The 14,957-nt window shown below is 34.7% G+C and overlaps 1 protein-coding gene across 2 annotated transcripts; it reads right to left on the reverse strand.

Annotated features, from left to right (window-relative positions):
- Window positions 1-9,128: 9,128 nt before the first annotated feature.
- Window positions 9,129-10,956, reverse strand: LOC106764284. Of its 2 annotated transcripts, none has more exons than XM_022781687.1 (2): window positions 10,236-10,956; window positions 9,129-9,337 (listed from the first exon to the last, which is right to left on the reverse strand). In XM_022781687.1, exons 1-2 carry the CDS (start codon window positions 10,756-10,758, stop codon window positions 9,324-9,326), a joined length of 537 nt encoding a protein of 178 aa, XP_022637408.1. In that variant the 5' UTR covers window positions 10,759-10,956; the 3' UTR covers window positions 9,129-9,323. The 2 variants fall into 2 exon arrangements, with proteins under 2 accessions (XP_022637408.1, XP_014504037.1); XM_014648551.2 differs by having other exon boundaries at window positions 10,240-10,950.
- Between the last annotated feature and the right edge of the window lie 4,001 nt (window positions 10,957-14,957).

Below are 14,957 nucleotides of genomic sequence, written 5' to 3' on the forward strand. Positions count from 1 at the left end.
AATGGAAGAAGAATGGAAAAGCAAACCCTAGAAAAGATGAAAAGGAGCCTAAGCATCCAAGAGATCCTCTCCAGAGAGTGAAATTAGGTCTGGCCACCCTCTTCTGTCAAAAGAATGCATCTAAACTCGCAATAGGGCTATATATAGGAGAGGAGCGCAACAGAAAATAGGCTCAAGCCCAGCAGACAACCGCCCGGTGGTATAAGTGTGGCTCCCGGCGGTTTCCCACAAATCGCACTACTGCCCAGCGGTAGGGTCTACCGCTTGGCGGTTTCCCTCAAAATCGCCCAACGCCAACGCCAACGCCAAGTGCGTACTCCTCGCCCTGGACCGCCCGACGGTGTAAGTTGCTGCCGGGCGGTGCGTCCACTCTTCAAATCTTCAATTTTCTTCTCTTTTCTTGAGTCTTCGACCTGTATCTTCAACTCCATTCTACATTATCTCATAAATGCTACAAAACAATGCAAAACAAGCATAATATCGCTAAAAACATCTTTTGACTCTCTACAGACTCATTTATTGAGTTTTGTTTGATTATAAGCTCATTCCAAGTAGTAAAGGGTGTAATTTGGTCTAAGATGACATATGAAAATAATTGTTTTTCAACCTTCATCAAGCAACATATGTACTGTTATTAAGCATATGTCGTCATCATAAAAAACTAGATTGATATTGAGTTTGTGTTGTCAACAATCTCAACAGTAACCCTGTAAACTCTCATGTATTTGAATTGATTCTTAAATTCCATATGATTTTCCATTAATTGTTAGAGTAATTCATTTGTTTCTATGCGTGCTTTTGTTTAACTCATTCATTAGCATGATTTATGAATTGGATGAGTTCCGGGAGGTTCCTTACAATTCAGGTTCTTGTTGAATTACTCCTGAGGGTTATATTTCTCAAGGATGAGGGTATGAGTCTTGGTCGTCTTAATCTCTTGTTCTTCACATCTTATTACCTGGAATGCTAGGAATTGTATGAATTGGTAATTTGGGACAGGCTTATTCACTGAGGGATCGTGATAGGTAATTTAGTGAGAGACGTTGGCATTAATGCATAAAGAAGAATTCTTATATACATGAGAGGGAACTTGGTGAAATCTAACCCCAACAACATATTCATCTCATATAAATCAACCTCCGCTCATGTTTGTGCTCGTTTGCCACTAATAAATCTTATGTTATTTTATTTTATTATTTTTGTACTCAAACCCAATGATCTCTTTTTATTTTTAAGTCTTAATTAATCTTGTTATCACACAATTGTTCAACGCCAAGAGTCCTTTGTGATACGATACTTGGTCTTACCAATTTATATTACTTCTACAACTCGATACACTTGTCGATTCAACCCAACACTTACTGGGAGGCAACCAAGCATTCTGGACTATTTTTTTTAGTTTATTGTGAATGTTACTTTGAACTTATGTTGCTCTTTTTTTAGTATAGGGTATGATGTACTTGGCTTAAAATTTAATCTGTGTTGTGATGGTTTGACTATGATTTATTGTGTGATGAGTATTTCTTTATGATGCTAATTATATTGATTGATTTTGAAATTATGCATGATGTGCTAATATACAGGTGGTTGCTCACAATATGTGTGTAACAGATGCATGAGGTAAACTCGTGATTGTGATATTGAGCAGGATGTTTATCTAAGTTCTGGAACTTGAATTATCCTGTGTGAGGATTGAACTCCACGATTTTAGTGAATGATTGCTCTTATTTGAAAGCATGAATGACTTTGTCTAGGTTTCTATGATTGAATCAGTTGCTTGCTTGTTTCATATGATCAAGGAAATTTGTTGCTATCCCTTGTTAGCCAATGCATGATTCTAGCTCAATAAAGAGAGCACAATGTGTTCTATCCTTTGAACCTTGAGCCTTAAATATGAGAAAAAACCTTTTTGAAAATCTTTACCTTGAGTTAAGTTGAGAATATTTGAGTGGTATAGATAAAGGTTCAAGTTTGATGTTGTTGGGAAATTTGAAAAAGAAAATAAAAAGAATAAGCATTGAGCTAAGTGTTGAGCAAATGAAAAAAAAAAGAAAAAAAAAAGAATGAAAAGAAAGAAAAGCTCAATGAAAGGGAAAGTTGGGAATAAGTGAAAATGGTTTTTTAGAAAGAGGGATTGTGTTTGAATGATGAAATTATGAATGACTCTCTTAACTCATGGATTTTGTTGTCTAGAAAAACCAATTTTCTTCTTAGCCCAGCCATGATACAAGCCATAAAAAGACCTTGTGATGATACTTTCTTGTGAGCATGTTTGATTTTGGTTAAATTAGAGTTGTCAAAATGGGTCACAACCCGCGGGCCAACCCGGCCTACCACGGGTTCGGGTTGGGTTGGGTTTGAAAAAATTGTATTTTTTTGTGCGGGTCAGATTTCAACCCGACTCATTTAAACCCGGTAAGTTACCTCGGTAAAATGATACCACATTATTTTTGTCTCTAAGTTACCTTGGTAAAATCTCAATCCCCTACTTTGTTTACCATTAGATTAATCTGAAATTTTGATATATCATTCCTGAGATATCTTACTCCATTTTGACCACTTGGATTGTTAATTTAAAGTTTTTACATTGAACAATATATTTCTCATTTTGAGTAACCTGATCAACACTATATTTTTGTCCTTAAGTTGCCTCGGTGAAAACTTTAATTTCCACTTTGTTTACCATTAAATTGACCCAAAATTTGTGTATATGTTTCATAAGACATATCATTTCATCTTGGCCACTCAAATTTTTAATTGGATCTATGTGCTTAGTGGAATTAATTTTGCATTTGGTGTAGAGCTGAAAACCACTTAAATTATGTCCTTAAGTTACCTCGATAAAACTTCATTTCTACCGAGTTAACGGTTAGATTTCCCTGGAATTTAGATATGTAGGTCGTAGGAAATATTGATTCACTTTGACTAATCAAAATTTTAATTAAATGACTATATTTAGAGAAGTTATTTTCGTGTTTCTTAGGGATCTCAACACTACCTAAATTCTGTTTCTGGATCACCTATTCAAAAATTAAGATTTCCATTTTATTAACCGTTAGATCAAACTGAAATTTTTACCATAAGTTCTAAACATGCATTACTTTGACGAGTCAGATATTTAATTAAAGTTTTGTAGTTAGAATAATATTCGCACGTAATATTCCAATTGTTTAAGTTTTTAATAATCTTGGATATATTGGGTGAAATCTTGAGTAACTGTATTATTGCTTTGTATGTATGGTGGTATCATTGACTTGAACATTATTCTATGTTGATTAACGAGCATGAATTTGGATCAAATATTTATTGCATGATGAATGAGTTGATGAATATGATCATGATATGAGATTGGCCAAGGGTCTCGCGGAGAGATTCTATGTTTGTAATTGGTTAATGTATACATTGATGTTGGAAGTCTTGTTGTTGGAGGTTATCCTAATACTTTAATAAGCATCCAATCTCAGGTAGAGAAGGATGAGTCATGTGGTGAGAAGTGTTGAAAATAGAATGGCTGAGTTTCAACACCAAGAGGGGAGGTGAATTGGTGAAATACATGAATCAGAGTCTTTTTAAAAAAAAATTTCGTAAAAGAGAGAACTTTCAAAAGTTTCTTGAATTGCAAGGAAAAAGATAATTCAAGTGCAGCGAAAATAGTTGACTACGTGAAACGTAAAGTTGACTTTGAAAGTAAAGAGTTCAAGGATAGAAAATTCAAACACAGTTTTTATACTGGGTCGACCAAACTACCTACATCTAGTGTCCTTCTTGTACCCAAAAGCAAATGAACTATAATGATCATGGTTTTTACAACAAGGTTTCTATAGAGACCTCCACGTCAAAATATAAAACACCTATCTAACCCTCTATTAATGGTTGAAAAACAGTTATTTTCATATGTCAATTTAGACCAAATTACACCCTTTAAGACTTAGAACGAGTTTAGAATCAAGTAAAACTCAATAAATGAGTCAGTCGAGAGTCAAAAGTTGTTTTTAGCGATATTATGCTTGTTTTGCATTGTTTTGTAGTGATTTTGATGAAAGTGAAGATTGGGGTTGAAGATGAAGGTCTCAGACTCATGATAGAGGAAGAAAATTGAAGAAAAGAAGAGTCAAGAAACCGCCCGGCGGTGAATTTTGCCGTCGGGCGGTCCAAGGCGAGGAAAAGGCACCTGGCGTGGGCGCTGGGCGTATTTGCGATTAGAGGCAAACCGTCGAGCGGTGGCCCCCTGCCGCCGGGCGGTGGCATGATTAGAGGCAAACCGCCGAGCGGCATAAGTGTGCCGCCGGGCGGTTGTCCGCTGGGCCTAGACCTGTTTTCTGTGACGCTCCTTAGCTATAAATTACCCTGTTACGATTTCATTCTCATTCTTTTGACAGAAGAGGGCGGCCAGACCAAATTTTCACTCTCTGGAGAGGATCTCTTGGATGCTTAGGCTCTTTTTCATCTTATCTAGGGTTTGCTTTTCCATTCTTCCATTATTTTTCATCTAAGTTCACCATGACAATGGTGAACTAAACCCTTTTGTAGTTCGGGGAAACAATGCAATCTTTTGAAACTCTCTTTTACTGAAACTCTTGTTTATTTATATGATTCTTCATATGCTTTGATTGTCAATTGTTGGGTTCTCATCTTCGCTTAATGCTTTTATCGTTTAACTCATTCGATAACTGTTGTTTGTCTCTATTGATACGGGAACGTACAATACTGTCACGAACTGGTGAGAAATTCCTTGATTAAGCAATACCAACCTAGGGGTAGGGGGTAGGACGATAAATTGCTTTTGCTTTTGTTCTTAATGCATTATTAATTGCTAGGGGAGGCTAGGGATAGCAAGTTGGTAATTAGTAATAGACTCTTCTCGCCGAGGGGTCGGACTAAGGGTAAGCTAAGAAAGTTTGCATAACAATTAGATAATCAAGCACATTAAATAAGAGGAGTAGATAAGAGGGAGCGATAAGATGAAATTGTAAACCCCCAACAACTCCATTCATCCATAGCATTTTTTGTCAATTGAATCAAACCATTGCATGTTTATTTTCTGTCTTTGCATCTACAACAATTAAATCTTTCTCTACAAGTCTTACCGATTATATTACTTGCACAATCTGGTACACTTGCCAGTGAGTCAACACCCTCTAACCAAAATATAGGCATATACAAAACAAAGACAATAGCAAGATATCCCCTCTCCTATAGTCCTCGCTACTTTGAACAGTCCTCAAAGTCTAGAACGCCTCACGTTCTCTTCCTTTAGTCATAACAAGGCAGCCACAATCTTCACAAGATTGAGAGAAGAAGTTGATCACATATCAGAAACACCTCAATGTGCAAGATGATCAATCTGTCTTTGGGCACAAACTCTTGCTCTACAAGCAACCACCAAAGAATGAACACCTCGGTCTTTCTTCATGAGTTCTTGGAGCTTTAGCACGTTCTACTTATAGTTTATCACAAAACCGACTCTCCTCAAGTCGACTATGCTACTAATAAAGTCAATTAACCTCAGACGGTTATAACAGTTATAACACTTTAGTAGCAATCAGACCAACTTAATTGATTACGCATTTAATACAGTTGACTAACAATTAACGGTTGGTCAAAGATATAAAATATAGTCGTTAGACATCACAAGCATCAACAAAATTTCAAAACATAACTAACTAAGTCGAGTAGCTTGTGCATACAGTCGACTTTGTAACACTTCAATGCAGTTTTGAAAATCTTTCTTTGCAAAAATACTCACAACACTATTTGAAAAAGGTTATGCAAATTCACGAGTTTTAATCAACTTGCTTCATAATGAAGTCGACTTAAAACTATTGTTTTGCCACACAATATAAGTGTTGAGATTGTGGACAACACAATTTCTATATCAATCTAGTTTTTGATGATGACAACACATTACTTAATAACATGCATATGTTGTTTGCTGTTATTACATGTTCTTGTGCAAATTAATTGTGATATCTGTTGAACATGTTTATGTACAGTATTACATGTTCCTATGTTGATTGATTGATATATATCTGGAACGTGCTTACATGCTTTATGTGCTATGTGCTATGCATCATTTCATATGTTTTACGGCACATGTTTTAAAGACGAAAACCACAAGCACTTTTATGAACTTTTAATTGTGTAACAAAGTTCTAGTACAATCAACTACATTGTGAATGGATTCGACTATGCTAAAATCTTTGTGCAGAATTTGAGAATTAATGCTTTGTGTATTTTTGAGTAGAAAAGAATTTCAAAATGTTTTACATGGTTGATGTCGACTATGTGTTTTACATATTCAACTATATTTGTTGTCTGATTTGGAATTCTGTTATGCTCTTGCATTCTAATGGCTATATTTTTAAAAGTTAGTTGAGTATTGATGACTTGGTCAACTGTATTAAGTGTGTTCTGTTATTTGTTGACCGTGAGCTACTAAGTTGACTGAACTGCTGTAACTGTCATAATATAGTCGACTGAATTAGTAGCACATTCGACTGAGAATCTGACTGTATAACATAAATCTATAAATAGACTGAACACAGGTTTGTTCAGAGACTTTTTGATGAATTGATAATTTTCATTTATGTTTCAGATTTCTCTTAGCTCCAAGAATTCTCCAAGAAGACGGTGGTGATCTTTCTTGAACGAGATTCATAGAGGAGACTTTTTGCGCTCACATTTGTTGATCATTACCTGCACAAGAAAGGTGCTTCTGTTTGATCGTGTTGAAGGCTTGGCATCCTGTGAAGACTGCTGAATTGTGTTGAAGGCTTGGCATCCTATGAAGACTGCTAGAATTGTACCTGTTGTGAAAAGGGGGATAGTTCACTTTGAGGATTGTTCAAAGTGGTGTTACAGATTGCAGAAGAGGGGATTCTTGCTGCAATTCTGGTTCTATTCTGCAGCTATATTTTGGTTTTAGGTTAGAGAGGAGATTTATATTTTTGACTTGGAGGTCTTCTATAAATTCCTTGTTGTAAAAACCGCAACCATTATAGTGCATTTGCTTCCAGGTGGAAGGACATTGGATGTAGGCATTGTTGGTCGAATCATTATAAAAACATGTGTTTGATTTTCTCTATCCCTTATCTTTTACTTTCCAGTCGACTTTATTCTTTCCACAGTCAACTACGTTTTTTCCGATGCATATAATTTCTGATTGTTTGCATGTCAAGAAAGTTTAAAAAGCTTTATAATTTGTTTTCAAGATTGCGAAAAGAACTTATTTTTGAAGCATCACTAATTCACCCTCCGTCTTGGTGTAAAAAGAAGCCTACCTATTTTCCAACAATAAGTTCAACTAAAGTGCATGTGTTTTCTTTTCTAAATCAAATGTTATGCATTCACAAATGATATCTCATGTAAAATATAGTGAATTATGCTTACATTGACAAAATCAACACAAACATGTTCTCAAGTAATAATAATAATGAACATGTAACACATATGAACATGTAACAGTACATGTTGTTATTAATAATGTATTGTCATCATCAAAAACCAGAAGCTATATGAGATTGTAAGGTTTAGCTAAACCAGTGTTTCTCTTATCAACAATCTCAACAAGAGGGGTAGGAGGTCCTAGTCTATGTGCCAACTTTGGACATAGGTGTTAACGGGATATCCTTGTGGGTGACATGGTGTATGTATTGGTATTATCTCTATAAAGAGAAGTGGAGGTCTCGACAAGTGTACAACCTTCCGTGATTTCGCATCAACTTTTCATCTGGATGGTCGAGTCTAGTATGATGGGATGATTGAGTCTAGTATGATTATTGCATGATAATATGATTATTGATATGTGTAGTAATATATTTATGCATGTTTTATGAATGATCAGATGGATGTTAGCTCAACCCTATTTGTTTGTGTTGGTATTTATGTTTGTACAATGATCTTATAACGTGTGTCTTATATGAGAGTAGATGAGGAAACAACGAATGATCCAATGCTAGTAAAGAGAAAACGGAGGAATAGTGAATAAGAGTTTCTAGTTGTTGCATGAGTGTTTTATTAAAAATATGTATCTTTCATATGAACCCCTTTATATTTACCTATTGGACAACTATAATAATGTTACAACATGTTAATTATGAAATATTAAGTATGAGATAAATGGGATGTTACAATAAACTTAAAATATTTATTATTATTTTTTCTTAATATCTAATTCTCTTTTAATAACTCACAAACAAACATCACCGGTGCATAGACACATGTTTGAAACTAGTTAAATTTTAAAACCTAAAAAATTTTAAAAGTTGAATTCACCCTTCTTGAACTTAGTTCCTTTTCCATAGTTTGTTCGTCGTGAAAATTTGAAGTACAACTTTATTCAATACATTCAAGAAAAGAGAAAATAAAACATAATTTGTAGATCTTTTTTATGTTAAGCATCATAAAGGTTTTCCCTTTGAGTGTATGAAAAGTATACCAAGTGACTTGGATATATAACAGGCAAACAATTTCTATAAAACAAAAATAAAGATGATGAGAAAAAGACCTTTACATTCATGTTAGTTAAATCTTGGTTTTCTAAATGAGCATAAAGATAAAATTTAAACATAATTTTGGGTTAAGAGGATTAAAAACACGAAATTAAGATGATAATAGTGAAATTGGAATTAAAAGCACTACTTTTAAAAAATATATTACTTTGTAATTAAGTGGGAAGTGCAAATGATAGTTGATGAGAACTCAATAAATAATAAGTAAAACCGTAGAGACTGCTATTTTTCAAAACACAAATCACGCAAAAAAATTATAAGTAAGGAGGAGAATATCACCAAGGAATTATACAAAAGATAGACCAAGCGAAACAAAAATGTGGTGAACAAAAACAAATACTCGTTTAAATGGTTTTATTTATGTTGGATGTATCAGAAATTCGGGATACTACCTTAACAAAAAAATTATGAATTCCTACTATTTTATACTATTATTCTTCTAACAGTTAGATTCTTAGACTTTACTAATTGAAGAACTTCTCTTTTATATTTTCATAATTTATCAAAAATAAAAGTCTTACCCTCCTTTTTAGGTATAATTCATTCTATTTTCTCTGTATTTCTACATTTACATAATTTAAGATGCAAACTTTTACCTAGATTAGTCTAGTAGCAATAGCATTTTTAAAAATCTAACTTCATTCATTATGCACGTTGTTACTACTCTCTTCCATTTTTTACCCACCGTAGGGCAATAGCATGATAGAAGAGTCCAACGTTGCATTGATCAAAGATCAAACGCTGTCAAATTTGGCCATCCACTTTCCCTGCTTTTCTTTCCTGCGCTTCCAGGGTACCACTTGCTTAAAGGTTTCACAAATGCTTACCTGCAGTAAAAAATTGGTTCATAATAAGATTTTAACATCACAACCAAACCAAATCTTCTTCTAATCAATGTAAAACTGTTTTAGTTGTTTTTAGTGAAAGAAGGGAAAATGTTGCTATCTCTAAAGTGCAACTTTTCGTACCTAGAAGAACGAACAAAGATTTCAATCCATTAAAATATATTAGTGTCTTTGTTTGCTTTTATATTAAAATATGGTGTCTTTCCCGTTCACTTTCCTCTATTAAAATTCTTATCTCTCTTTTTATTTCAAAGCATACTCGATGAAGCTTATAATCATTTGTTTGTAGAACGAAAATAAAAATAAATTGAATAAGAGAAAACCAATTTTTTTATAATTTAAAAAAATAAGAAAATTAAACTTTTAAAATCGCTGGAGGCTTTGGTAGAACTAAAAGAGGTGTGATCTGTAAATGAAGGAACTGACAGTATGATTTAATTTCATTAAAAATACTTATTTACGATGTCATTCTATACACCAAAATTGTGTCAGTTTTGTGGTATAATTTTAATTGAATTGAAAAGAAATAATAATTAAAATTATGTTGGATCTATACTACTTCTCATTTTACTCAGAAATTATGTTAGATAAATGTAATTTCACTTTAAAATCGTGTCATCTATATAAACACGGCTATCATTTTAAATGAACTATGCTTATCATTTTGTAGAACACGTTGATATCACTTTTACTTTCTTTTTTTAATTCCATCAAATCAATTTAATTTTAAAAATTGTTTCCAAACAGAATCACCAAAAAGATATATTTTCATCTTCTTTTTATACTTCAAAAAGTAAATTTCCCTTAAGTTCATCACTTTCCCAAATTAGCAGAACTCATCTCAAAGAACACGATGAAAAGGATAAGAAACGAAGCTTACATACCCACACGTGTGAACTTCGGTGGGAAAGACTCGAAAAGCTTCCTTTTCTTCTAACCCTTGTGATCTTCACCTTACCAGTTCCCTCCACAGTTGAACTTGAAAAGTCAAAACTACCCTCCTCTGGCTCGTTTTTCTTCAACGCTCTCCACCTGTTAGACGCGAAATTGGCATTCCACGTGTCCTTCGAGGGCCTACACGACGTCGTAAAAGACATGGCGCGTGCAACATAAGGTCCGTCCAGCACGGTCGTCGGCGACGAACCCTTGCCCTCCAACAAAACCAACCTCGGAGGCAGTTCCAAGGTTCTAGCCACGTTCTCATTACCCTTGGGTCTGGATCCGCCGTGGCAGGGCCTAGGCCTCCCCGGCGCCTCCTCCCACTCGAACGGAACAGACACCGCCGTCCGTGGTGGGGGAGTAGGCAAATCCGGGAGCATGCTCCCCCGATAAATTGTTAGTAGAGAGAGCTTGGGTGGTGTTTTTGGTTCGTCTTCGCGGAGCTTCTTCTTCTCTGAGCCCATTATTGTGAAGGTAAATGAGTGAAGTGTGGGTAGCGTGAGCGTGTAGTTTTTATAGAGAGAGTCAACAAGTGTTTGTTAGATTTGGATAGAGTGACCACAAGTGAGTTATGTGTGATTCTGACCAAGTTTGAGTAGGCTCCTGTGGCGCTTCTTCACGGGAAGATACGCATTTTTATTTTTCCATATTATTATTATCGTTGGAGGTGGATCCCGCCTTGACTATTTCTAAATGCTGGAAAACCACAATCAACGGTCACTAACACGTTTAAGTCTTCGGAGTAATGGATGGGAGAAATATAATCACAAAACATGAGATATATTTAATATAATATTGTGTTGAACAGTTTTTATCCTAATCTTTATAAACTGACTTCCAGACCTAGAGTCAATATATTAAAAATTGAGCATAATATACTATCTTATAATGTTTTTGACATTTAAGTTAATTTCTTATTACAAAACTGTTATTATGCTTTTTTGTTTTTTAATTTGTAAAGATTTTTATTCTCTGTAAATATATTTATAGGGATTTTTCATACCTCCTTAACTACAGTTATCACAATCAATTTATATTTATGAAGGTTTTTCGTGGTGATGGAATAAGACCTTTGAACCTAATACTAAGAGCAATAATCCAAAGATCCAACAAGCAGAGTTTCAAATCAATCTAATAAAGCTTCAGAACGATTCAAATTGACTTAATAAGCTCTAAGACATACTTGTCAGGCTCTAGGACCACCCAGTTGAGCTCTAAGACCAATTGGCCAAGCTCGCCGAGCTCCATGGACGAGCTCAACGAGAACCCTTGGCGCTTAATGCCATACATTCCAACAGACTCTACCAAGCAGTTTGCAACCTTGAACGTAGCTGAAGTCATCCTGCGCCCAATTATTATAATGCCCCAAATTTGAAAGTGTCACATATTAAAAACTGGTAATTTTTAAAAAAGTGGACATAATTTATTAAAGGTTTAATAGGTTCGGAGGTCCCTATATTTGGAGGTTTGTTTCAATTGGGTCCTCCAATTTTTGAAGTGATCAATTAGGTCCCTAATTTTGTCAATTTGAATCAATAAAAGCCTTTCTGTTAAATGCAGTTAATGCCGTGAAGTTTTTGAACATGTGACACGCTGACGCTTCCAGGTGGCATTGTTTCAAGTGCATAAGTGGATTATAAAAGGGTGAAATCCCTAAATTAAAAGGGTGTATTTGAAGGTGAAATCCCTAAATTAAAGGGATTTCACCCTTTTATAATCCACCTATGCACTTGAAACTGTGCCATCTAGAAGCGTCAGCGTGCCACATGTTCAAAAACTTCACGGCGTTAACTGCATTTAACGGAAAGACTTTTATTGATTCAAATTGACAAAATTAGGGACCTAATTGATCACTTTCAAAATTGGAGGACCCAATTGAAACAAACCCCCAAATATAGGGACCTCCGAACCTATTAAACCTTTATTAAAAGCATGAGTTCCAAAAAAAACTTGTACATTACATTATTCAAAATAACGAGAATAACGAAGGAAATAAAATAACTTCAATTACATTGTCTTTAAATTTAGACAAAATAAATTTTAATAAAAATGTTAAGTCTATTCCTTGTCATCTTTCGAAACTATAATGTCTCAACAACATCTACAACATCATCTACTCGCATATAACACATTATATGATCATTGTCGATAATTTTATTTACAAACACATATGGGGAAACTACCAATAAAATAATCATAATAACAAGATAAAGGACACTGATTATGCCACCATAAACAACCACCCCATACACAATAGTAATAAAAATAAGGTTCCTAATTCGTTAACATAACAACTCAATCATAATAAATTACTCGATTCTCGATCCTCAATCATCTATCCTCATTTCTAAGCTTAGGCTACAAGTCTATCCATTCATTAACACCTATGTTAACTACACCACGTGATACCATCACTATCAACACAACATCCTTTGGATCATCATCGTCATTACGATCATTAACACATGTACCACCATCATGATTAATCTTGTGTTTTTCAGGTGCGTTTGATCTCTATTGAACCGTTTAATCTTGCGTTTACTCCGATTAAAGTAATCTGTGATGTATTATCTTTCGCTTGAACCGATTAAAATGAGTTTTTGTTGTGTTTTGGTGTGGTTTTTCTCGTGTCTTTGGGAAGCGTAGTGCACTTTCTTCCTTTACTAGCTTCCTCGTAAGAAAAGCTTGCGTCTTTTGGATCTCTTATGGCATTTCAACCTAAAGTTGAACCTGGGTCCTTGTCTAGTTTCCATGTCACCGTATTATTTTTCTTTGGCGGTTGGGATGGAACTACGCAACGACCTAGGTTCTGTTTTGGGTTGAAATGCCATGAGAGATGCAAAAGACGCAATTTTTTTCTTAGGAAAAAGCTAGCAAAGAAAGGAGGTGCTACAACCCTACCCAAAGACACGAGCAAAACTACATTAAAATAAAATGAATACTCAATAGACGTCGGTTAATGCCATATCCGACGTCTATTGTGCCCTTAGGCGTCGATTAATGCCATCTCTGGCGTCTTTATAGTGCCCTTAGACATCGGTTATTTGCATGGACCGACGTATGTATAGATGTTAGATGTGGAACTTAACTGACGTCTATAATGACGTCGCACGTGCAAATAACCGACGTCTGATTAACGTCACCCATATAGACGTCGGGTATGGATGTGACGTTAAAAGCAAACAATAACAGACGTCTAAAGCCCTTTCTGTACTAGTGAGTAGTCGTGCAATCCAACTAAGGAATATGTATTCCTGTCATAAAAAAACAAGGAAAACACCATCATCCCCACACAAGGAAGGTTTGATACCAAAACAACCATTCCTTTGCACACAAGGAAAAAGGAAGCACCTATTGTTACCAATGAGAAGCATTGAAGCGATTTTGATGATGATACGCTTGAAGCTTTAAAGAACTAATTACATTCTATTTTAAAGCATTTTGGTATAATAATTTGTAGTATGTTTCGCCTTCATTTGTAAATCAAAAGAAGCCTTGTAAATTGCTTTTTAGCATAGCTATCTTGCAACATTAATCGATTACCTCAAAGGATAATTGATTATCGTGTGAAAAACAAGAAAACACTTCAATTCGGCAATAACTGATTATCTCTCAAGAATATCGATTATCACTGAAAGATATGATTGACCAAGGTTCGATAATAATCGATTACCACTAAGATAATTGATTATCACTGAAATGGAAACCTTTATAACGGCCTAAAATAATCGGTTATAACTTTTAAAATTCGATTATTGTTAAGGGTACGAATAGTGTACCGAGTATCGTTTCCCCAGAGACTCATAGGCCTAGACTTTCATGTGATTTCTTGATTATTTAAGACTTGAATAATGAAAATTCGGGTTTTATAATGCAAAAACGAAAATTAAATATGCATGCAAAGGTTTTGATCAATTGACCAAAAGATAACGCAGGTGAATGATGTATGAATGAATTATGTTGTTGGGGTATATGATTTCATCCTATCCACTCTCATATATCTAAGAATTCAACTTTTTCAATAATGTCAATGCCACTTTCTAATTTACCCTAACCTCAATGTCTTGGTGAAAAGAGACTACTCCTAATTGTTGGAAAACGGTAGGCTTCGTTTTATACCAAGAGGGGGGGGGGGGGCAGGGGGTGAATTGGTGAGTTTTCAAAATTAGAGTCTTTTTAAAATATTTAAAACAAAGTTGAAAACTTTACAAGTCTTTCTTGAATGGCAAGTAATGAAAATTGTGTGCAGCGGAAAATCGTATTTAACTATGCAGATAATACAGTCGATTGTATAAAAGAGCAAGGATAGAGAAATCAAACACTGGTTTTTATACTGGTTCGGCCAATAATGCCTACATCCACTGTCCTTCCAACCTAGGAAGCAAATGCACTATAATGGTCAAGGTTTTTACAACCACTACAAGAAATTTGGCTATTACATACAGATTATTATATACGGATTATAATCCATATATAATATACATATTATATACGAATATTATATACGGATTTTGGAAAAAAGTTATATACGGATATTATATACGGATTTTTACATACGGAAAATCCGTATATAAAATTCGTATGTAAAGTTCGTGCGTACTGGTGGGAAAGTTATCTAAGGATTAAATCCGTATATAATTCTAATTATCCGTATATAACTATT

The sequence above is a fragment of the Vigna radiata genome, chromosome 6 (genome assembly GCF_000741045.1).
Source record: "Vigna radiata var. radiata cultivar VC1973A chromosome 6, Vradiata_ver6, whole genome shotgun sequence".
NCBI lineage: Eukaryota > Viridiplantae > Streptophyta > Magnoliopsida > Fabales > Fabaceae > Vigna > Vigna radiata.